Raw genomic sequence first — 24,878 nt, forward strand, 5'->3', positions numbered from 1 at the left:
TTGCATACTTTGCCTTCCCATGGCCTTACATGTTTTTAGTGAAAACTATGGACACTTGAAATGTTGGAATTTCCTTTAAGCATCAGCACTCTGGGCTTACACTTCCATTCTCTTTAATCAGGGTATGTCTGAAAAACTATGCTGACACAACAGTTATTGTCCACATGACAAATGTTTATACTGTGCTACAAAATCAAGGAAAGCTCATGTAAAAATTTTGTTGTTTGAGATTTATTTGAAATACAGGTGTGTGTGGTTTTAGGATGCTGTTGCATCCCTTGTTTCCTGCAGAATCCTCTGATGCAATAATCGTGGCATTTTTCTCCTGTGTGAAACTAGCTGCTGTTAGCTACACATTTCTGGCTTCTAGAGGTGCTTAATGAAGCCTTCTCTTTAAAATCCTGTGAGAGGTATAGCAAGATCAGAGTGGAGCAGACCCTCCTGTTTATCACTTTCCTTGCAGGGAGAGTCATTCAGCTGCTGTACTGAACCCTTCCCTGCTGCCTGGTGTGGCTCACAGCAGTTCATTTGCCTGTGACCTTTCCTGTGAGAGCTGTTGTACTCATGTTGGTCAGTGTAGTTTTTGCTTACACTTAATAAAGGCAGGTCCTTTGGTGCTGTTGGCACAATTCTGTACATGAAGGCCCTTGGCTGCAATGATTTGGTCATAGTTAAAGCTTAATGAAGTAATGCATGTTTGCTCATTTTCTGCCCAAAAGGTTTGGTGAGAACTTGTGTATGCCTTTGTGTTAGGCATATCTCATACTCAGGATATAACTTCTGTTTTAAAATTGAGCAAGGAAGTGTGGAGGGAACCCATCTTTCATGATCTTTAGGATGTATTTGTTTCAGTGGGACACTATCTATGTAGAGGAAAGTTCATTATTTAAAAAAAAAAACAGGTCAGCGAGGTGCAAGAAACTCTGTATGTCTGCCATGGCCTATAATCCAAACAATTTCATATTAAGAACTTGATCTAAAAGATTTGAAAAGCTTTCCTTCCTCCATTTTGAAGTATTTAATGATTTTTTTTTTCAGTGAATACAGCAATAAGCTTGTTGACTGGGTGAATCTTCCAAATCTCGTTACAATACTATTTTAATTGGAAAATGAAGGAAAAGCTGTTATAACCAGGGGCAAAAGCAGATATGAAAGAAGTGGGAATCCTCAGAGGGACTCCATCCCTTGCTGAAGTGGCCTTTGGTATGCGCTTTAGCAACACATTTAAATTATTCATACAAAAAATTTCAATATAAGTAATAACCATTCAGTGTTTTTTCAGTAATCTTCTTCTGAAGAACAAGAGCTTTTAAAAACCTGGTAGGTTTTTAATTGCTCTTAGATAGATACAGTCTCACAGCTAATAATATCGAGAACTCAGTGGTGCCTTCCAGTGATCACAACTGCTTTATGAACACTTAGTCTAGTCTTGCTTCTGTTAAAAATAATGAGAGTTTTGCCACAGGCTTCAGTGGAAGCAGGCTATGTCTCTTTAATTATTTGAGCTTTGCTTCACTGAAGTTTGGTAGTAATTGTGAAGTTAAAGCACAGGCACAGGGTCATAGACTAGAGAAAAATCCGGGCCCCATAGAAATGCACTGTCTTCCATTGTGGGTTTCCTCACAGAGTTTTTAAATAACCTATTCATCTGAGATAACTGCTGTTGTGTAGTCTTCTCTGTAAAGTGGAGGAAATAATACCACAAATCATAAGGTGGTCGTGGGGCTTCATGTATTAATAATCTCTAATGGAGTGTTGATTGTATTGGTTGAAGCATGATGTGGGTGTGTAGATAGATTATTGAGTCTCTTGTAAATAAGAAAGTTGTCTCCTCCCTACATACTAATTCACTGGTGGAAACGCAGCAGAAAGAAATCTCATTTATTAAACAAAGGTATATTTATGCAGATACCAATTAATTCTTTTAAGGTATCTGTAGCTGGATGGTGATCTCAGACAAGGGCGTCTCCTCCTTGATGATCCCAATGGTGTTTTTCTTTGTATTTTTTCCACCTACTGCAGGAAATTAAAGAATCGTGGCCCTGCCTTCACAGCATGTTCACACAGCAGTATATGCTGTGCTTCCTTGTGGAAAAGTGCCACGCTGTCACATGCAAACGATGACCGGTCGTGCTAGCTGTGTTGCATCGGATCTCTCGTGTCGGAGAAGATCAACCAAGGTGCCGAGGCATAGCAGTGGTTATCCCACCAGTGGTGCACTGCTGGGAATCTGAGGCTCAGAAGTGGCTGTACAACCTGCCCCCTGCTCAGTGCCCAGCCTGGGAGCTCCACTGAGCCTGAATGTCAGTCGTGGGAGTTTAAGTGAGCCTGCAAATGTTGGGCTTCAGTCAGGACTTCCCTCAACCTGTGGTGAGATGCCACTCCACCCCATGTCTCACCACAGCCCTTCTCTGTGGCTTTGAAGAGGGCAGTTTGGAGAAAGTCCTGATAGATTTTTTGCTTTACAGAGGTGGGATTTAGTATGCAAGTTATGGGACCCATAGGAATCTTCAGCCAGCCCTTGCATCCCTTTGATGACTTGCTGTGGCAGCATTGTGGAGCGGTGCTGCGGTGAGACCTGTATGTTCTACAGTCCTGAAAGACATGAAAAGTGTTTTCAACATCTCTTTACTTTAATGTACAGCCTATGAGCAAAGGCAAAGCTAAATTAGAAGTATGGGTGATGCAAAGGTTTGTGGCAATGGTGAGTTATATCTAAAAGAAGACTGAAGTAGGAATTGCTGCAAAATGATTTAATGTAGGCTGTAGGTCAGCAGCAGCCTAAGGAAACCAATCTGTGAACTGAATGGTGTCTCCTCCACTACTGTGGTCCCACTCTCCATTCTTTGCTGAGCCATTTCAGTAAGCAGACAGAAACAAAACCCATGGGATGACACAACAGGAAAAAAAAAGATTATTTTCTATTGGGTAATGGGCTCAGGAGTGGAGGGCTGGGATGCCGGCAGACAGCAATTAGATCGGCTTAAGCTGCGCGAAACAGGGGCCTCGGGGCTTCCTTCTGCTTCATCTCTTAGCTGTAACTAGCCGGTCTCCACTCCGACTGCAGCGAGCTTTGCGGCAGGAGCTGCTGGGGCTGGCGAGGGGGTCACTGCCAGCGCAGCTCCCGGAGTGCTGCAGCTGGAGCTACATCTCTGCAGCTGGTCAGTCGTATTCTTCTCTTGATGGCCTTCACTGGGAAGTGAAGACAATTCGGGGCTCTGTTTTGAGCAGACCCTTGGCCCCCAGTGCCTGTTGTTGTGCCCTCCTCGCGCTGGCGCACGTGTGTTTGTGATCGCACGGGGGATCAGACGGCGGTGGAGAGGATGGAAACTTGCCCACAGAAGGTTTGATTTGATTTACTTGACTTGGCGAGGTTATTTTTCAGCCGGATCATCTCGTGGGGCCGGGTGTGTGCGGGGGCAGCCGTGCCCTTGGTGCGGGCAGGAGCAGCTGCGGGTGGGCGCTGCTGGGCGCAGGCGTCAGGCCACAGCTCTGGTGTGTCCTGCGCCGCTCTCATAGTCAGCGTGATTTGTTTGGGCTTCCCTAGAGAAAGCCATTTGTAATGAAAACTTAAATGTAATAACGTTGCTTGACTAATTCCTCCCTCATTAACCATGTGATGTGCCATAGGGAACTGTGTGATTCCATTTTCCCCCAAGAATGGCTGGATTTCAGTAACCTGTGAGACTGTGCTAACACTGTGTCTCTATTCCAGTTAGCCTGGACTGAAGCATTTATTGAAGTTGTAGGGATATGTTCATTTCCAGTAAAATTTTCAGCTTTGCACTTTAATAAGAATACTTAAATATTTTAAGGTACTTTGAACAGATCTTGATGGAACACAGCTTTATTATTTTGTTAAAGCTCAGTGTCACTGTGTCTCGTACAACGTAAATTGCTTTAGAAAAGTGAATATCTCCTGTTATTTTTAAAGCAAATGTCTTCATTTAGTTGTGGATAAATGGTAGATTTATTATTTTTTAAAATATGTGTATGAAGGAAAAAAGAGGGAAGAAATACATAAATATGTAGAGTTACTCTGTAGCTGCTTACTACAAATGCATTTATGCCTTAGACATCACTAAGTGAAATGCCCTCCTTTTACAAGTGTACTTGTTATTATCTCTTCATGTTGACACAGATGAGTCAAATTAGGGTTCAGTGGTAACTATATTCATGGGAAAAATTGAACAATATTAGTCTTAATATTTCCCCTTATAATTATGGGGAATACATGATCTTATTTGTGGTACTGGTTGGCTACCCATACATCTAATAACTGTAATTGTTACATAGAAGTAAAACAGAAACATGGGGTTTTTTTCTGGTGCCACATAAATTTCTTTGGAGCTTGGTAACGATTGCAATGAAGCATGCATTTTTGAAGATGATTAAGTAAACAAACAAAAAAATAAAAAGGTCAGTTGGCAGGCTGACAACTTGCTAGAGTTTCTGCTGACTCCTCTGAGTTTCCACTGTGATCGCCTTCCTTTGAAAACAGGATGAACGGGTTCAAATTTATCTGGCTGTGCTGTCTAAATTGGCTGCTTTTCACTGTCACAGTAAAAGAATTTTGATTAAAGAGATGCTTTGAGCAAAGGTGGTGACAGATTTATGCTGTGCAAAGCTTTACCTGGTGACCTGAGTGTCTAGGCCTGGCATTATTCTATATTTAAAAGAGAACAGTTGACTACAGCAGGAGCAACTGAAGGTTTTTATTAAAACTGTGCAGCATTTATAATTATGCAGCTAAAGGCCACATTTTGGTTTATGGATGAAAATTTTACAGTTTATTTTGGTGTGTATAAAAGGTCAGAGTCCAAGTGCACAGATTCTAACCTAAGTATTTGTCATTTTGAGTGCACAATACATTTTAAACCAAGCGTAAATAACAACAGAGAATGCTGCTCAGTAAACTTAATTCACTGAACCGCTTTAACAAAGGAAATAATAAAAAAAAAGGCAAAGACTCTCAACTCCTCGGTTTTAAAGCAATACTGGTGAATGGAATCTTTACCTGGAAGACTTCAAAATTCAAATTTACAATACAATCAAATGAGTGTCAGTGTTCTCATACTGCTTCACTCCAGATGGAGGAGTTTTATAAATTGAAGTATAACTAAGAACGTCTTTTAAAATGGGATTTAATATTTCACATGTTCCAGGAGCAGCATCTCTTTTTGGATGACCTTTTTTGTTAGCTGCTTTGTATTTGGGACTTTAACTGTTGGGTAGATTTAAATAGTCTGCAATACATAAAAGGAATGGAAAGTGTATCTCTCTGTCTATATGTATAAATAGATATACGCAGATGTCTGATGGGAGTAATTTCCTACAGAGGGAAGATGCTGACTGAATGCACTCCATTCTTGCACCTGGGTTTGTGTGTGTGTGTGCCCGTATGTGTTTTATAGAACATCAAAAGCCTTTAATGAAGTCTTCTGGCTATTGATAGCTTTCATATACATTTAGAGTATTAAAGAACTTATCATCAATTACAGGAATGGTAAGGTGCCCATAGTATTTTCTTTCTCAGTTTAATTTCTATTAGTAAAATTGTGCAATTTTAAGTTCCTTATCTGTTGCTAGTAACTGTTTCACTTGATGGTTTTGTTTGGAGTAAACCTGAATTTTGGGGTTTACTTTAGGGTTTCAAAATTAAATACTTCTCTCAGTTCTCCAGCCAGGAGAATTTCAGACACTAGAGACTGGATTTTAGCTGGCTTAGGTCACCTTATATGCAAAGACTATTTTAAAGCAGGAAATTGCTACGTTTGGGAATTTTTAAAATTTGTATTCCTTTCAGGACTAGTACAGCACTCATGAAAGTTTGGATGAATGTGTGGGTTAACATGCTGCATGCATGGGTCAAGAGAATTGTTGTGCAGTTTGTCCAGGTACTGTATGCATTTGCTGCCTTGGTAACACTGATACCAGACCAGGTAAGGGCCAGAAGAGATGACAGGGATGGAAAGAAGGCAGTGTGCCTGCAGTGACTCTGGCTGGAGAGGCAGCCAAGTGGACCATCCCGTGGGGAGGCTGGCCTCTGCAGCCCTAGGAGAGGTACTTGCTTCCCATTCAGAGTCCACAAGCAGATCCTGTGTTTCTATTACAGTCTGTCCAGATTTAAAATCCCTGGAGTTCCTCAAACCCATTATTTGGTAAGAGGACAGACTATTTTTACATGCAGTGTGCAAGGCCAATATTACACAGTCCAAGAGTATTACAAGAAAGTGTTGGTATGTGTGAAAAAAACCCCCAGAACATATGATGGCGTTTATATTAATGCCTTTATGTGAAAAGTTGTTTTTGAAAAAGCGTTCATATTGCATCAAGTCCAGGTTTAAATAATGAATTCCAAGATTCTCCAGTTACTGATGAGTTTTGTACATGGTGCTATTGTAATTTTTGGAAGAGAAGCAGGAGTGACTTCATTTGAATCAAGGGGAATGGCTTTTTTCCACCATCTCTTGGAACTGGCCTGAGCGAAACACATGTACTCTGTATCCTTCCACAAAACTACCGAGGGTCCGCATTTAGAAAGACCTCATTAAAATGTGCTAGTCCTTCTCAAATAAGTAAAAACAAGACATGAATTGCCAAGTTTATAAAACAATATGCTCTGCTCAATAACACCGTCTTTCTCTTTAGCATGGTATATTTAAAAAAAAAAAAAGCCAGTCTGGTTGACAGTTGCTAGGAATATTCCAGGCCCGGAATCTGTTCATTTTATTTACATTAAGTTCCCCCAAAGGGGAAGAAACATGCAGCACAGTGCTGTGTTAGCCTAGCCATGCTTTCTAGCGCTTCTGCAGGTTGCAGCAGTAATTCTCCTGCTTATGGTCTCTGTAGAAAATGTGTTGATAACATGAGTGATCATCTTCAGGAGAAGCAACAGATGAGGGAGAACAGTGCTGAGAGAATGGAGGGAATGGCTGGTTTCAAGAAACGACTGGCAGGTGGTAAAATGGACACTTGTTTGGGAGAATTTTTGAACCAGTGGTGAGGAGGCTGGTGCAAATGCAGTTTCTGAGGGGGACAGGTTGAAGCATGATGGCTGATGGACAGAGTGCAACTGGCTTGGAAAAGCGATGGAGTGTTTGGACTCTGATATTTTCTCTTGCACATGTGGTTCCCTCCTTGCTGTGTCAAGTGGGCTCGAGACATGTCAGCCTTGGGGACAGTAGGTGTCTGAGAATTTCAGCTTTGGTTGCAATGGCTTTCTGCTGGAAAGTGGATTTTATCTCCACAAAAAACTTGGTTTTAATGTTGTGTTTGTGTTCCTTTGCATGGACTTGAGCACTTTTAGAGGAGGCCACCTGTGTTCGGGGAGCAGGCTGCTGGCTGCACTGGTGGCATGAGGGGCATGCTAACAAAATCTGTATCACTTCAGGTTCATTTATAGGCAAGGGCTTGCTGGCAGCTGTGGCAGGTAAATGAAACTGTGCAGCATCTTCCTTTAGCTCATGACAGGGAGCCCTTGGACCATGGGACACTGCAAGTGTCCTGCCCTGTAAATGCGCCCCGAGTGCTGGCAAAGCAACACTGGGCTGTTTCCGAGAGGCAGAGGTAGGGCCATAGTGCTGAGAATTTAGCAAATGGGATATAATAAAAACCAGGCTGCAATGACATCATTCTTTCTGTTTCATAAGCACGCGCTGCATGTATGGACAGTGCACAGATGGTTTGCTTTGATAACTTGCTGTGTAGGTTTACGGCCTTGGAATGTCAATAATTAAAGAGGTTGGTTTTATTTTGAACAGCATTAAATTCTGTGGAAGCATGTATCAAACTTTAAGTTACATGCCTGCAATTTTTAGGATGTTTTAGTCTTAAAAATTGAATATTTACTACTTAGTGTTTTAAGGGTTTTTAAAATTTTTATTACTTTTCCTCTTCCATTTTTCAGTTCCTAATTGTTTCCAGACATTTTTTCGCTGTGATGAAGACCTCTGTAGATGTTTTCCTTTTATTAAATTTCTTTCTTTCTTTCTTTTTTCCTTTTTTTAAAGGGCAATGTGTAGGGAGGTGTTTTGATTTCATCCTCTTGCTAAAAAGTCAGAGCAGTAAACTTTGAACTCCTGATTTTCTTGCCATCAGGATTTCCTGCCACAGATATGTGAGGAAAAAAAAAAAAAAGAAGAAGAAATCTCTGGAGAATTTTCTAATGGTTTGTCTTAGTTTACGCTTGTATTTCAGACTCAGCTCTATTGTGTCTAAGAGCAGGATTGATATAGGCTGCCTGAAACTGCTGATTGCTAGGGAACAGCTTTGCTAGATGAACATAACACATTCCATAGGTTTCTCCCTTTCATGGTCTCTGTTGCAAATATTTTTTTTTGGCTTCAGTATATTTTAGTGAAGTATTCTGCTTTTAAAAAGACATTCAACATATGTGTGTCTGCTTTAACAAAAGGCCAACAAGCCATACATCAGATCAAAAAATCATTTTTCAGTTTGACTATATAATCCTACTAAATGGAGTTTATTTTTCCTTGTATGTCTTTTCTCTTGTTTGCCAAGTTTCCTGAGAACTTCCCAATTCCCAGGACCAGGACCCTATTTTGGTCTTTTGTGTTGATGATTCAGAAATGCCAAAAATTGAGGAGAGGAAATTAAGCAGTAATATAGATATAGTGGAGATGGTAGCAGACTGCTTCAGCCGTGGACCAACAGATTGACAGTAGAGCACAGCTTGTGTTTCTTTACCCATTATTTGTGTTTCAGAGCACTGAAAGGGATCAATAAAATGGAAGAAGAAGTTTTTCATTTTACATCATATGAAGGCTGTGCTGAGTTCTCAAAAACCCCTCAACAACAACAAAAGAAACAAAAAAAACCTACGACCCAAAACAGGAAAAAAAAAGTCCCGAAACAAAACCAACCTATGTTCAAATGCCCCACACTTGTAGAATCTTTGAAGATGATGGAGCTTTAGGTCTCAGACACCTTACATGGGTGAGGGAAATACTTATCTTTTCTGTCCCCAGATTGTGGCATCTTTCCTGTGGACAGGGGATCATCTTCATCCTCCTGATGGAAACACCAGCTCTCGTTCTGCTGATTATCTTCTTTTCTTTCAAATCTTTATTAGCAGACTCCTATGTTGCCCAGCACACTCATCATCGTCTTCCTTTGCATGGCATAAGCATGTGATTTTTTTTTTTTTGTAAATGTTCTAAACTATTGTTTAGTTCTAGTTCCAAAGCATTATTTTGGTTTAAAGGAATTATGATTTGTTTTGAATAACTGACTCTTCTGTACTACTTATCTCTTGCCAGCTGTCTGTTCACTTGATCATAACAGAAAAGTTATCTGGGCTACACCTCTTGTTTTCAAGGCAAATCAATTAATGGCTTAGTTTATTAAATGTCAATTAAAATTTTTTCACTATTGCCTGATTTATATAGTCAGTCATTAATTGCTGCTTCTTTCTCACCCCTCTCAATATACTGGCGTAATTTTCTCTAAGAAAGGACAAAAGAAAATGTCGGTGTATAGCAAACAAAGGTCACTTGACTAAATTAGTAGGCATGTTTCATCTTTGGATACAAAGTGTTAAATGTTGAATTCAGTCCCTTCTTGCTTTTTCTGAGAATAAAGTAGCTTTTTTTGGAAGCTGATCTGTGAACTCAGTAGTAACCTGGATCTTAGAAGAAAATAAGGAAATATAAATAACAAATTTTTCGATAGGAATTTATAGTTTAATCTTTCACATCATGCAATATAAAAATTGGTAAGCTCATTTATTGGTGAATTGGCTTGAGTAGGTGTCAGTGATTGAGTTCTTAGTCTTGTGTTTTTGTCCTAAATTCATTGCTAATGCAGGAAAAATGAAATGGGAGAGGCAGAAAAGAGATGAAGTACAAATCTTGTGACAGTAATTGATAGCTAGGTGGAGGCATCCATCCAGAGCTGCCTGCTCGCCTTTATACACACCCAGCTTCGTGTGATGGAGAAAGAGATTTTACACAGAGCTAGTAAAGAAGGGGAGGGAGGTGGATTTGCTAGTGACAATCTGACTCTGGTCATCTTGGATGTTGCTTACTTTGTGCTTAACAAAAAAGTTGCTCTTTTCAGAATGAAAGATTTTTAAAGTTTGGGGGTATTTTTTAAGCTTGAATAAAATCTGAGTGTACTCAGTGATGAAACTTTTTAAAAACAGATCAGATTTTCAATAAGCTCTCTGAGTAGAACAAGCATTGTAGGATAAGGTTTTGAGTTTCATCAATTATTGAGCGAAATAATTTTAGCCACTTGTGCTAATTTTTGGCTGCAGTTTTTTTGGGAAGATAATGCGTTGTTGGTTTGTACTGGCTAAAGCCTTTACAATATGGAAAGATTTCTTACTTATTTTCATACAGCTGCTGCTTCAGCTCTTGCTTCTCTTCTAATGCTTGGGATCTTGCAGTATATTTATTAGTGTTCTCGTTCTAGCTGCTGGGAGGTGACGAATTACTTAACAAACTACTTTCACTACTAAGGGCGTGCATCCAATTATCCAATAATGAAAAGCCTGTATTTTTGTTCTTGCTTCCACCCTGACGGGGCATTTAACTCCTTGACAGGAGTTAAAACTATTGTATGCAAGCATTCAGCACCCTCCTCAGAAAAGCATCCCTTATCCTGCTCTAGCTGCATTCCTGCAGTCTAACTCCTGCCATTGCAGAGAATCTGGATTTTCCCACCTGTAGAAGTGTGTTTAAGCAAAGCATTCACGATCTCAGGCTTACCCTCCAAAAAATCATGAAATATGGAAACAAGCATTTTTAATACCTCCTGGGATTTGAACTTTTATGATGTTTAGGTTGTGTGAATTTCGGCATCCCTTGAATTAAATTTGGAAATTTTCACTTTCCTTTGAAGATAAAAGACATGACTCTTGCCCAGATATGTGATTCCCAAGAACTGGGATGTGGGAAGAAGCAGCACAAATATGATTCACCCTGAATTTTGCAGGACTTGGCAGTGCTGTGAAAGGCATGAGGGAATCGTGCACATGGGTGCTGCTTCCCCCCACACCCTGCATGCAGAGTGGCTCGGTGGTTGCTCTGTGCTATCCTGCCTTCCTTGGCTTAGTTTCCCACTTGCGCTATCCTGGGGAGCTGCACAAGGAGAGGGAGTGATATTGGAGAGAATGCTTGATGAGGTTAAAGATATTTTCTCATGTGTCAGTGTGTGGCTCTGACTAACAGTGTCCATGTCTGGAGAAGAAAACAGTCATTACGGAGAAGCTGTGGGATGAGAAGGGAAGGTAGGAAGGAGGCCAGCCTCCCTGCAAGGAGACAGCAGACCCAGTTTTACAGGCAGAACCTGTAGGACAACTGCAGATGAACCTCTGGTGAAGGCATGCAAAGGCAACAGCCCTCTCTAAGCTTAAAACTAGGTGGTAGTGCCTAAAGGATGAGTGTCTGCCCAGTGGACCTGCTGCTGAAGGCAGGGAGGGTATTTCAGGATGCATCTTGAGCTGTTTTTTCCGAGAAGGGGCGTGTGCATGTTATGTGCTTTTAGTTGAGGAGTGAGCTTGTGTGTGCACACCTCAGCTGCAAGGCAGTGACATCTCTTTTCCATCAGGGCTGGAATGCCAGGGATGCCTGTCTTACCCTCACTCGCATGACTGACTTGTCATCTTGGTTTTTTTCTCTCCTTGCTTACCACTCTAGCACAGAAATGTATGTCTGCCCTGTCTTGCACTGGCTTTCTACAGTATGGTCTGAAGCTGAAGGTTTCCATGAAAAATCAAAAGAAGTGTTGAAAGCCAAGTAGCAGGCAACAGCATTGTCAAGGAGGCCTGGAGTTAAAAAATTTGTAAGGGAAACAATTTTCTCTGGAATTAAGGTGGAAATACATTTCCACTTAATTTCAATGGGCTAACAAATTGTAATGTTTATAGTTGGCTGACAATGTAGAAATAACTCATGAACCAAAAGAAAAGTTTACTTCGGAAGACGGCTCTCAAATTATTTACCTTGGCTTCATCCTTCCCTGAATTGGGGAGAACATAATAATGTTTCCCTCTCTTGATCCCTGTCTTGGCTGGTTGCTGAGATGCTTTTGGATATAATTCTTAGCATAGGAGAGAACTTCCAACATAGCAAAACTGATTGCCAAACCTAAAAAAAAGAAAGTCTGCATCCAGTAATGACATTCTGGAGATCCTGGATGCCATATTCCTTTTCTGCCATCTCAGTGAATTTTCCACACATTTTTATGAAGTGTTTTGAGTCTATTTTGGTGATATAATTCACATGAATGTTTTGAGTGCTCTCTTTGCTCAACCCTGACCTCACCCCTATGGAGATTTTTTTTTTTTTTTCCCATGTTGAAAACTGCCAAAGACTTCAGGCATCATTTTCCCACACAGAGTGAAAATAAAGTGCTTTTAAAAAAAAAAACCCACACCCAAAAACACCACTATAAACAGATTTTCCCCCAAAAGAAGAGTTCTGTTTGAAAACCAAAGTTGGTTGTTTGGTTTGTTTTGGGTTTGTTTTTTTTTTTTTTTTTACTTTGAAGTACAAGCTGAATAGAGATCCAGGGGAAGCACTGTGCTTGGGCCTTCTTTTCCTTATCAATACCCTGAATTTGTTCACCAGTGAACTGGAGAGTTTGCAGAACTCCTGGACAGTTGTAGCCTTGGGGGTACAGCAGCTTAACCTCCCACACCCTGCTTCAGAAGGAGTTCCTCTTCTTTCAGTGCTCATGTCCACCCTTCTCCTTCAGGTTACAGTGTTCCTGGGCGTGCTGACACAGCAGCTTTGGGGCCATGAGTTGGGTCACTGCAGTGACTTAAATGAAATCCCAGTATTTCTGGGATGCTGGGGTTGCAGTGCTTGAAGCAGCAGTGCTTGCACAGGATGAGCCCAGCTGAAGTGCACCCAGAGGGCCGGGAATGACAGGAGCTTGCTTTCCTGGCTTTACTTGTGAGCAGGAGAAAAGGTGCTTTGTAATGCCCTCACCTCAGGGTAGATCCCATTGACTATGCAGGAGGGTGGGCTGCAAGCAATCTCCTGGTGAATGCTGTAAGGGGTTTTTTTGGAGATGCTTGCAGTGACCCCTAGAGAAGCCCAGAATTTGGGAGCCATAAAGAAACTGCATTGTCATTTAGTTTCTTTATTAAGTGTCTAAAAAGTGGCACACTTTTTTTTTTTTTTTTTTTTAAGATGAACCATGTAGGGTGCTAACTTGGCAATCAAACTGTCTTTGAAGGTGGCCCATTCATTGCTGAAGGATGCTGGCAGGTACCAAATATTTTAGCCCGTATGTAAAATATATTTATTTATTCATTCCTCTCCTGAGTGATGTTTAGAGCTGTCAATCTGTTGCATTTTTCTGGCCCTAAACTAAGCAGAATAACTCAGGATCCTGTAACCAGAGCAGCCCTTCATAAATTAAGGTCAGTTGGGTGCAGTGCTATAACAACAGCCTGTAGAAACAGCCTCAGACCAAGGCATCTTTTGTTAACCAGAGGAATATTAACTACATTGGGAGTTCCTGAAAGTGGGTGGTTTCTACTGCCAAGCTCAGCAACGCTTTGTCATAATGAAAAAACAATACTGTCTGCAAGTAGGGATTGAAAGCGTCTCCTCACATCTGTTTGTCTAAGCCTGGGAAAAGGTGCCATTGGATGAGAGTAGCAAATCCTGCTGTGACTGTGCTTGCGCTTGAAGGGAAAGCTTTAAATGCCGACAAATGGCCAGGCATCTTTCATGAAGCTAGTTTTAATTTATTTTTAGACTTGATTAATAGTTACTGCACTATTTGCCTTGCACATTTTTTAATGGAATGCTTAAAAAAATTGTTTAATATGTGATCCCTTCTGTGTAATTGTGCTCTCATACAATGTCTTTGGTGAGAATGAACTAGCAGAGTTTTACCCAGAATTGTTTGGAAGACACCACTGTGGAAAGCAGAGATGACTCAGTGCCTTGGAGGAAGAAGAGCTAGCAGTTAACCACAGAGCATGGCATTATCTCTATGCCAAAGCTGGCTGGGAGAGCCAGCATATTTTCCACTTTGCTATGTCAGGGGGGAAAAAAAGTACTCCAAAGAAATATTGGCTCTCTAAGCAATCTTGATAATCTTGTCAGCTTGATGAGTTTAGAACAGGTAACATGGGAGGCATATGAATCAAAAGAAGATGGTAGTTCCATCTAGAAACCATTGTTATTTTTATTTGATTAATAAATACATATGAAGCATTCTCATTTTTTGTGGATTCCTCTGGGTGAATAAACTTGGTTGCATAACAAGAATGTGGTATGTGATAGAGCACATGATTAGATAATAAGTATTTCTGCATAAACTTATTTCATATCTAATCCCATGTGTCTGTATTGTTATTTCTTTAAGAATATCTACATGGTATCTCTTTCTAATGCAGGCAATTTTCCAGATGCCTGTAAATAAGGAATATCTATTGCAAATGAAATAATAAGTATCTCTTCTCAATGTCATTTGTTTTCCATTTGCATTTAGTGATGTAGTGTTTTTGTTGGTGAAGGTGGCTTGACTTTACATGCAGAATTACATGAAAAACACGGCAGTTAAATCTTCATTTTGATTTCATTACAATAAAAATCTTTTAATGTATAGAGTTGAATATTTTCTTTTAGGGGAGATGTTTCATTTAAATTAATTTAACAAATCCTTTTATGTCTAGTGGCCTTTACACTTACACAGAAAATGCAGTAAGAAAAGTGTTGGCTTCCAATTTGGGTCTTTCTTTTTCTCACCAATCACCTTCTGAAAGATGTAAAGACATATTATTGCCATGGTATGGTGCTGTGCTGCCCTGGGACCTGGGCATGTTCTCCTGTATATTTGCTGTTCCACTTCTTTGTGTGCGAGTGTGGAAGCTTGGGTATCCAGCTCGAGCCATGTTCCTTGTTTCTGCCAAGGAGAAGGTGGAAGACCTCATGAAATACTCGATTTAGCATGTGGGCTGCCAGTTGTGCCAAAAGAGGAAAAAACCAATGGTGTAGATTGGAGCAATATTTTGGCATTGGCCATAGGAGAAGTCAAGCTGAAGGATGCACCAGGATTGATACTTGCTTTCCAAGCATCTGAAAAGGAAGGTGTTGAAGAACCTGTGTGATGAGGACCTTAGAGTTGCTTTCAGACTGGCAGGATAATCCAAGCAGGTTGTCTTGTGGGCAGGAAAAAGCACTAGGTGAAGACTAAGCCTGTAATTTAGTCCACTGGTTAACAGTGCAATGGCTGGATGACTTCATTTAACAACGACTATCAAGGTGTGAATCTTTTTTGCCCTGATGAAACCACCTGAAATAATGATTGGTGGTTGGCATTGGCTGTGAGGAGGCAGTAAGTCTGCTTTCTAAACTCTCCTGCATGGGAGAAGTCGGTTTGGGGTGTTAGTATTGTGGGAGACATCCACTGGGCTCTCAACAGATTAGTATCTGATGAACAAACATTTTTTTACACCTGTAATTTCAATAGTATTCGACTTCTCTTTCACTTTCTACCTCTCCCACCCTGTATTCAGTGAGTGCCAGATGAGCTTTCTTTAGATACATAAACAAGATGATGTGGTGCAAATTACAGAAGATTGCAAAGCCTTGATTTAGTTTCTCTGTGCTGTGATTTAAGAATTGATACTCTTGAGTTTTTAACTGTGACTAAGCAACTGTTTTGTTGAGGCTGATTATTTCACATGCCAGTGGTTAGGAGGTAGCATCAGATTATTCCTGCTGCTGGAGTGAATGTCCTTGTTTATCCTGTCTTCTCTTCTACTGAGGATAACTTGGGCTTTAATTTTCCCTCCTGTTCTCACCTTGTTTTGGCAGCTGATGAATATGAACACTTTGTGTGTCTCAAATGTTTTATATAGTGGGGACCACAGGCTCTGCAGGACCTGTGACCCTGCATATTATTCTTTTGTATTCTCAGGGTTTTTTCCACCTAGAAACTTCTGTTGGTAGGGGAAAATATTAGTGTTTCAGATTAAAAAAAAAAAAAAAAAAAAAAAAAAAAAAAGAAATCAAGGTTGATTTCAGACCTGTATATGGCAGACAGGGAAATTGCAGGGAGGGAGAAAATTTATCTTGTTGGTCACAGTTGGTGCTCCTGCTGAATATGTGGATGTGTATTATATAGAGTGAGCACATGCACAGGCACTCCATACAGAGAGAGTACATACATGGGCCATATGTTCATTATTTTAGAAGTTTTGTTTTCTCTTGCATTTTCATCAAGCTTTTAACAGAGCTATTTTAATTGGGATTAAATATAACTATGTAGGACAGTAACTAAGACACAAATCCAGCGTTTTCCTTCTCACCCTCTGCGTGTCAGCAACGTTTCTTGTGCTTGTCCTCCGCCTAGAAATGAGTTTCTTTTAACCTAGGGCCTGTTGTCAGGAAGAGAGGAGATTGCAGCATTCTTCCAGGCGTGGTGGGGCTGGGTTTCATTTACAAATTTTGTCCAGAGTTGCAACACAATCCCCTGTACTTAGCATGTGCCAGGCTTAGCTGGCGTGTAAACTTGGCAATAAACTGAAAAAGCAGTGCTGCAGTCCTATACCTGTGCACACATGCAAATGTGAGCCCTTTGTCTGTCTTCTGAAGTTCAGTATTTATGAATGGTTTACAGAAACAGCACATGCTTAGGTTGGCTAGAAGAGACTTATATACAGTTTCAGTAAGGTAAATAATTTTGAAATGTGTTTTAAAGATACAGGATTCAAGACAAAGATGTACTCAAATAGCATTTGTATCTATAGGAAGCAATAGTTTCCTGTGGTTTATACATCAAACAGTGAGACCTGGTTATAACACTCAGATGAACTGTGTTTTCAGTGTTTGAATGGTCAGGTCTGCCCAAGTGCCTCACAGTGTTCTAAAGTTCCTTTTTAGCATTTTATTTTTGCAAATACCTAGTAAGGTTTATTAAATTGCATATTTTGTAATCCAAAGTGTATGTATATACAAACAGGAAAAGAGTAAAGAATATGAAAAATAAGGATTTCTGAGATGCTGTTGGTTCTTCTCTGCTTTTTCTTTAGACACTGTCTCCTTTCTTGTTCTTTGCGGTTCTCTTATCTACAAAAACATTTAGATTAGTGTGCTAATTAGTTTATGTTAACCAGCAGAGGGCTTCCACCTCAAAGCAAACAGCTTTATCCCTTCTGCAGTCTTGCTGGTATCCTCTTAATCAGAGAAGTGGGAAATAGACATTTATTCAGTTCTTAGGGTACTTCCCTGCTGGCAGAACGATCTTCAATTACATGTTAACTAATTTTTTATATAGTTTGTTTTTAACCGGCTTCCAGTTACTTTCAATACAGCCGTTAGCATTTCCACAGGAAATTTGGATGATTCTGTAGAAGTTTCTTGTGCTTCACTGAAGTCTCCTATTTCTAAATTTCTAATGTAACTGGTGTGTTGCAGTTTCTGTGCACAGTCAGGTATTAAAAGTGTTTTGAGCCCCTTCTTAGTATGAACACAGCATATGCTAAGTAAAGTAGTAGGAGAGACTGAACTGATCTTACAATTTAGATTAAAGCAGTGCAATTGAGTTTATAAACTCATACGTTCATTGTAGAGTGTTCCAGAGCAAAGAGGAATACATGTGGATACAGGATATCACAAAAGCACGCAGCTTTTCGGGGGCGTTGGAGTCGCCCTGTGAGACACGGAGTGGTTTCATTCGGAGCATCCTTTGTGCCAGCTGTGCCGGCGGCTTGGAGCGGGTGGGTGCTGGTGGAGTAAGGGTCAGTGCAGTGTGGCAGAGTACCGAGGTGCTGAATGCTGCTGGAGCACCTCCCCAGTTTCTCTCCCAGACTCGGTGACTTCTCGTGTTGATTAGAACTGCTGTTGATAACTTCTGGTGATTCAGTGAACAGATGAGTGCATGGGGAAAAAAAGCCAGCAACCTTCTCTTCAGACAGAAAACTTACTCTGTCTGCAAAAATTCCATACTTAGATAGTTAATCTTCCCGGTCTATCAGCACTTGGGATGTGTTGGCTAACAGTTGTGAGCAGAGTACTTCCGTGGCCAAGCCTCAGCTTTGGAAGGGAGGTGACCCTATGGTTAGGGGATTTTAAAAACGATTTTGTGTTACGAAAGCAAGAGCCCCTCAACCCAGGAAAACGTGTGTAGGAATTGAGGCGGTGACTACAGTTAGTGGGAGCTTTTAGCAGAGCTGTCTTAATTAGTGAGTTGTCATGCCCGAATCAAAAACCACTGAAATTGTTAATTACGGTTCAAGCAGAGATAATAACAGCTTGCTACAGGCAGACCGCCGTGTGTCACCGTAACTGTGTCGCTGCTGACGTCCCTGGCGAGGCCCGGCCCGCCTCGGGCGGTGGGAGCGCGGATCCCGGCTGGATCCCGGCTGGATCCCTGCTGCCACCTGCCGGCACGCGCTGCCCTCCTCCCACCCGGGCTCGGTCCCGGCCCGGCGGTCCTTGGGCTGCGCTGCTGGTCGGGAGGGTTGCCCGTGAAGTACCCAAATATTTGCACATTGCCCGAAGTCACCAAAGCCTCGTTACTCGTCCCCTTACACTGTACGACGGCATCAAACCTCACGAAGGAAAAAACTCGTCCGTGCGTAGGCAAGGCTGAAACTTAATGCAGTTCGAGCCCTTTCCTCCTCAGAATATCATAGAATCATTTAAGTTGGAAAGGAGCGCTAAGATCACTGAGTCCAACTGTTAGCCCAGCACTGCCAAGTCCACCACTGAATCATGTCCCCAAGTGTCACACCTACAGGTCTTTTAAATACTGTAAGGGTATCCATCACACTCCTACCTAGCAAAGCTCAGTACTTGAAACTGCTCCCGCCATCAGTAATTGCTCTACTCCTTGCATACGTGCAAGCACATTTTCTATGAAATTTGGGGTTTGCATTAGTTCTGGAATTATGTTGATGAAGAAACCGAAAAGCTTGTGAATGTATTTGTATATGGTTAAAGCAGGTAGGTGTCTCTAGGCGCAGTTAACTTGACTGCTCTTTTGGCATCAAACTATTTTAGAGATAAACAGTATTTTTTTCCTGGGCACTTCTGGTGTTGGTTCTGCCCCTCTTACAAATATCTTTTTGGCTAACAACCAGATTGTACTGTTTGTGTTCCTTGCTAGATTTCTGTCTCTCAGTAAGAGCTGTCATTATCCCTACATACAGCTGGTGTTGAGGGGAGAACCAGCTCCAGGTTAGCCTAGCACTCTAATAGAAACTGTATCCCTGTTTTTACAAAATCTCCTTATCAAAGCAAGCGCAGCTGTTGAATCAGAGAAAACATCGCCCTGATGCAGTGAATCCTTCTGGGGCACAGAAGCTGAAAGGAGGAACAGAGAATGGTGGCAGATGCATCATAGAGACCTGTCCAAAAGCTAGTTTGTCCTCTGCAGGATTAAAATAGTTGTCTCCAGTGTGATTTTTTTTTTTTTTTTTTTTCTCCCTTGTGGACCTAATAAAGTTGGAAATGTGGATGGGATGCTTGGAAGCAGTCTTACAGTATAAAACTCCCTCCTCTTTTAGTTTTGGTATGATGTATTTTTAAGCTGAAAAAATCCCAAGACCAAAAGGGTAAAATGGGTAGCAAAACAAGAAAGGAAGTTCTTCTTTGTAATTAGGGCATTCAAAGGCTCTGTAAGGGTTGTGATAGAAACAATTAATAGGCACTGCTTTTGTGTGAGACAGGGCCTACTTAAGTAGGTCGTGAGGCTGGTAGCCAGGAGACCTACTTTCTTTTCTTAGCTTTGCTGCTTATCCTTTCTGTGATCTTGGGCAAGTAACTTCATTTTTGATCCTTTTCTTTCTTTACTATTTTTTTCCCCTCACAGATTCATTCACACTGAGAGGGAAAGAGTTTCTCACTTATGTGCCCTGCACATAAAAAGGGACACAGCCTTAACTGGAACTTTGAGACCCTCTTATACCAAAATGGTCTCCACGGCTGTTTTGCTGTAAATAATCATGCTGGAATATGGATTACTTTGTGAGTTTGCTATGTGAGCACTTCATAGGGTACCTCTAAAAGAACAGGCACAGTGTAGATAAAGACCTCTGATGGAGGTCATGTTGACAAGGTTTCAAAACTGACTGAAATTCCCACACATCTGCCTGGGAGATAATGAGCACACTGGGGAGGTGACCGGTGCAGCTGATCTGGTATTGTTAGGGCAGTTTCTGGGATGGAGGGGTTCTCAGGGCTGCTGGAGCACCCCTCTCCTTCTGCGAGCTGCAGCAAGAGCTTCGTAAGGATGGGATGAGACTGCAGGGAAGGTGTTTTCAATGGGCTTTTGCCCGTGTTTAATTCAAATGGCTTTATGACTGGGTTGAAGATGAGTTGTTACCACTTGAAGGAAAACACCCAGGAAGCCTGAGAGAGAGGTGTCCTCTCAGCTGTTGGAGCACGAGCTGTCCCAGGAAGCTGTAATTGTGATCATCCATGTTACTGTCTCCTTGAGTCATAAGAAATGATAGACTAGGAAATGTAGGAATTAAATTAACATGTGAGTTGTGCCAAAAGCCACAGCCCAACCAAAACCGGAGCATGTCTGTGGCGTTTTGGGGTTTTTGTCTCTCTGCTTTGTTGATTTTTTACACTGACCCGAAACCTTTCCTATGAAACATTTTTTGCTGTTTTTTCTGGCCTTAGGAGAACACAGTGGCTGTGAACCATGTGCGTGTATTTGCTTTACAACTTTTAGAGAATTCTTAGACAATCAGGTTGTGATAGATGGTAAAAATCCTGATGGTATGTGAGACTACACACACATATTTGCTCTCATTCACCTCTAAAAATAAATAAAAAAGGGCAGGGGAAGGAACCAGTTTAGATTTCTACTTCAAGCCGTGTGTTTCTTCTTCTGTGATTCCTTCATGTTTTTTACTGGGATGGATTTGTATTTTTAAAAATGTAGCAAAAATAATGCCTTAATCTTTATATACATAACCTGGAAAATATGAAGCCTATATACTTGTACGACATCTTCATAAGGGAGAAAATAGCCAGGTTGGAAAATTAGCTGAGTTTATTAGAAGTGTACCTTGTTTCTTTTAAATGGCTTTGTAGAGTGTTTTACATAATTAAATGTAAGCCTCTGCAGTGTTTCAGATGCTAAAATTTCCAGCTCCTTGGCCTTGCATTTGGCTACTGATTAAAGAATGGTTTAACCTGCAACAGCTACTCAACATGTATTGTTTTTCAAATGGTAATTGCTGTTTTCTCTTCATCTTGGGAAATTTACTTTAGATCCACATGCACAACGACTATATTGATACTAAGCTTGTCACCTAGAAATAAACATTCTGTGGTAACAACAGTGTTCCAGTGGATAGCAATGGATCTTTTCCTGCAATGAAACGGAATGATACTAAACTCTGAGCAAAGCATTGCACTACTCTGTTTACAGTAACAATGGAAGTGTTATGGTCAGTCACGGTGCTTTTGCCCTTGCATCACCAAGTTGTGACTCAGCACCGTGTTAAAAAGGCAGAGGTACAGACAGGTCAGGAAAATTCCTGCAATCAAATTGCTGCCTAGACTCTGGACAGGTCTTTGGGATTTACCCTGGCATTTTGGGTTAACCTGAAAGGGTTTCCTTCTTGTTGGTTCCTCTGATCTTCTGTTTCTAAGTAGTACAGTGGAGAGGAGATGACTACTATTCTGCTGTTCCTACCAGGGTTTTTATACATCTGGCTCTGTATAATTTAGCCAGTAATAGCTGTGGTAGTTTACAGTTCTCTGTACTTTTCAGTACTGGCAGTTCCAAATGTTTGCTCTTTGTCAAAAGAAATAAATTTACTTTAAGCATGGTCTTTGATTCTTTAATTTTTATATTAAATCCTGACAATTGGTACATAAGCCGCCCCAAAATGGTTATTTCAGTGTTTGGATCTCTAGGGATATCTCACTCCACATTCTCAAGTCTTGCAAGCAAAAGGTCCAAGGAAGAAAAACAAAACAATCCTACTAATCCTGCACAGGTCTCTTGTCTCATCAGGAATGGGGAGTGGTGTCTGTTAACAAAGACAAAACCCTCCAACCTAGAAAGACTTGATGACATAGTGAGAAACGCGAGTGTTAGCAGTGTGTTAGCTCCTACTCGCACTCACTTAGCACACACTCGCACTCACTCGCACACACTTAGCACTCCTGCACCCCCCTCCCTCTATGACCCTACTGCAGCACCACTGACTTTGGGACGTGGTGGGAGACCTGTGTATGTACATATGCATTACCTCGTGGAGTGAGGTCAATTTAAATGCAGCCTATTAAATTATTTACAGAAGACAGTTGGCCAACCCATTGTGCTGTGTTAGTGGGAGCCAAAGGTCACTTTGGTGTGCCTGGTTGATTCATAGAGTAATCTGATACAGTACTTAGCTTTTTGCCTCCCAGTCAGTGGGTTAAACCTTATCCTCTTATTATGAGTCAGAGAGCCATAAGTTTCAGAAAAAGCCAGAGCCTTTGTTTTTAATGGTTTTGAAGAGGCTGTGCAGCACAATCCAGAGGGCTGCGATAGCATCTGCCAGGGGGTTGGGGCGTGTTCTGCAATAGTGTAAATCTGACGGCCAGCTTGGGAGCCGGAACACTGCACCCTTGTTTGTCCTTTTGATAACATCATCTGCAGCCGTTAGGATGTTCAGACATTAATGTTTGTTCTTCAGATAAAGGCCATGTTTTTGTGTTCTTTTTCTTTTTTTTCCCCCCTGGATTCCTCGCTACCACCATCTCCTTGGGGATTCACTGAGCTGATTTTACTGTCTATCTCCCACATTCAAGTCTATTTTTTTCTGCAAGATAGAAGCTCTGGGGTTTTTTTGTTAACTTTTGTCTTGGCGACCACTTCCAGCAAAACGCATGGGTGTTGGGGTGCCTTGGTATAATCAACTCCTCTCTGCTTTAAAATGCTCTCTTTGCCTCTCCACCTTGCAGGTTTATTCCCTTCAGCGAGCGGCATTGGTACTGGCATGCAGGGCAAGCACTGCAGCTTTCAGTAGTGCCTGACTTCTTAAAACTTTCACACTGTGGAGTTCTTTTCCTAGCTGCTAGTTTAAAGAGAAGGCAGCAGAACGTAAGAGAGCTGGGAGCAAAACCTGTTTTATGAGCTGTAGTGATCCCAGTGAGAGTCTGATCACTAAATATCTGCTCAGATTTTGTTTGTCTCTACACTTTTATTTAGTGTCTTTTCAAATGTACCACCAGTTACGGGGGCACTAATGTTTTCAGCACACTGTTCAGGATGCTTTTGGTGTGGACAAGCTCTAGGATTTTATTTTCCCCCTCTCTAAGCCTGCAGAGGTGCGGCAAGTGCTTTCCTATTTCTGCACGCAGAGTTCAGAAGTTTGTGCTGCCACTGAGCTAGCTGGCTGAGGAAAGGAGGAGTTTTGCTTTTAGGAGAGCGAGCCTATCATATTTCACTCTAATCCTAAGCGATAGCCACGCAGTCGGTTTTATTGTTAGGCAAGCCGTCCTGGAGCTCCTTCACCAGGCTTTTCTCTAAGGGAGAGCAGGGAAGCCTGAGAATGAGGAGGCAGAAGTGTGGTCGCTTTATTGTCCCTCATGAGCTGTGCCATGCCAGGGCGTGATCTCTGCCTGCTCTTCCCTCCTCGTGGGCTGTTTTTGATGAGCCAGAAGAGGATTGAATTGCATGCCCGTTCCTGGGGAGCGATGCCGGGGAGAAGAGCGGAGCTACAGTTTTTGCTGTTGAGTGGAGAATGGGGAAAACACTTGCCTCAGTGCTGTACTCTGCTCAGCCCTTACATGCTCCGCTGAGCTGCTGCAAGGTGCCACTTTCTGCTGCTTTTCTGCTCTTTGTTTTCTTTGGCAGCTCCCGAAGTGCTGTATCAAAGCAGCTTCAGAGGAGCTGCGCTGGCACAGCCACCTACCTCCATACTGGTGCTGGTTTAAAGGCAGCGAGAAGAAACCTGGACTGAAGTTGGATTGAGTTTGTTTAGTCTCCCGCGAAAACCGCTGAGAAAGGGGACAGGAACAATTTCAGAGAGGTCTGTTTGGAGCTGATGCCAGTGGCTGGCTTGAAAGAAAATGAAAAAGGAGTGTGTTTCGAGATCTTTCAAACTCAAACAAAACCCAGGCTCCCTCTCGCGTGCTGTCAGCTGGATAAATTTCTCCTCCTTGTCAAGGCAGACAAAGAGATTGTTTCGCAGCGATGGGGAACTCTCCTCCATGTGCGTGCAGCAGGTAGATGAGGATGACGAGAACTGGACCTACAGGAGCCAGCAGAGAAAAGGTGACTTGCTTTCTCTTTAACCCTTGTGACTGCTGCTGAAGTGTCAGCCCTGCTCCATGCTGCTCCGTCCAGCTGCTCGGGTCCCACCGGGAGCTGCAGGTGGGGTAGGAGGAGGAAGGCAGCACAAAAACCGAGGTGCAGCACTGCCTTGCCAAGTTTTTGGGGGGTTAAAACTGTGAAAGCTTATAGTTATCAACAGGAAAATCCTTTAATTCCCTATCTGGGTACTGATTGTGTAGGGCATAGGTAAGTTTTGTTTATGCTTCTTGTAGGCAGTAGTCACTGGTGGCAGAGCCTTTGGGCAGGTGCTGCAAGAATCTCTCTTCAAAATGTGGAACCCAAAGCTATTTAAGACTCCACTTCTAAATGACTGGGTGGCTTTTCTTGGATGACTGCCTCATGGTCCTGCTGGGAAAAATTTAAGTGTATTTTGTTTTATGAGGGCAGATTGAGAAGAGGTCCCAGATGCAAAATAAAAGAGATGATGAGAAAGTGATGGGAATTGCTCCACAGAGAGGAAGGACATCTAGGATACGAGATAAGCCGCTCTGAATGAACCCTTGAAATGTTCAAACCTGGAGTATATTTTATATGAGACCTTTAAAAAGTACGTTTATTTTTTGTGTTCTGTTTTTGAATGAAGTTTGTCAGGTCAC

At 41.7% G+C, this 24,878-nt stretch overlaps 1 protein-coding gene across 9 annotated transcripts in view; it reads left to right on the forward strand.

Moving 5' to 3' along the window:
• The window catches only part of NHSL1 (NHS like 1), a 184,419-nt gene that overhangs the window by 51,873 nt on the left and 107,668 nt on the right, over positions 1–24,878 (forward strand). The window contains exon 1 of one of the 9 annotated variants that reach the window (XM_048299714.1): positions 23,443–24,222. The exons of the other annotated variants lie outside the window; for them this stretch is intronic. Coding sequence (XP_048155671.1) covers positions 24,018–24,222 — 205 coding nt within the window. The 5' untranslated portion in view covers positions 23,443–24,017. Of the gene's footprint in view, positions 1–23,442; positions 24,223–24,878 lie in introns of those variants that run through there. 9 annotated transcript variants of the gene reach the window in all.

The sequence above is a fragment of the Corvus hawaiiensis genome, chromosome 3 (genome assembly GCF_020740725.1).
Source record: "Corvus hawaiiensis isolate bCorHaw1 chromosome 3, bCorHaw1.pri.cur, whole genome shotgun sequence".
NCBI lineage: Eukaryota > Metazoa > Chordata > Aves > Passeriformes > Corvidae > Corvus > Corvus hawaiiensis.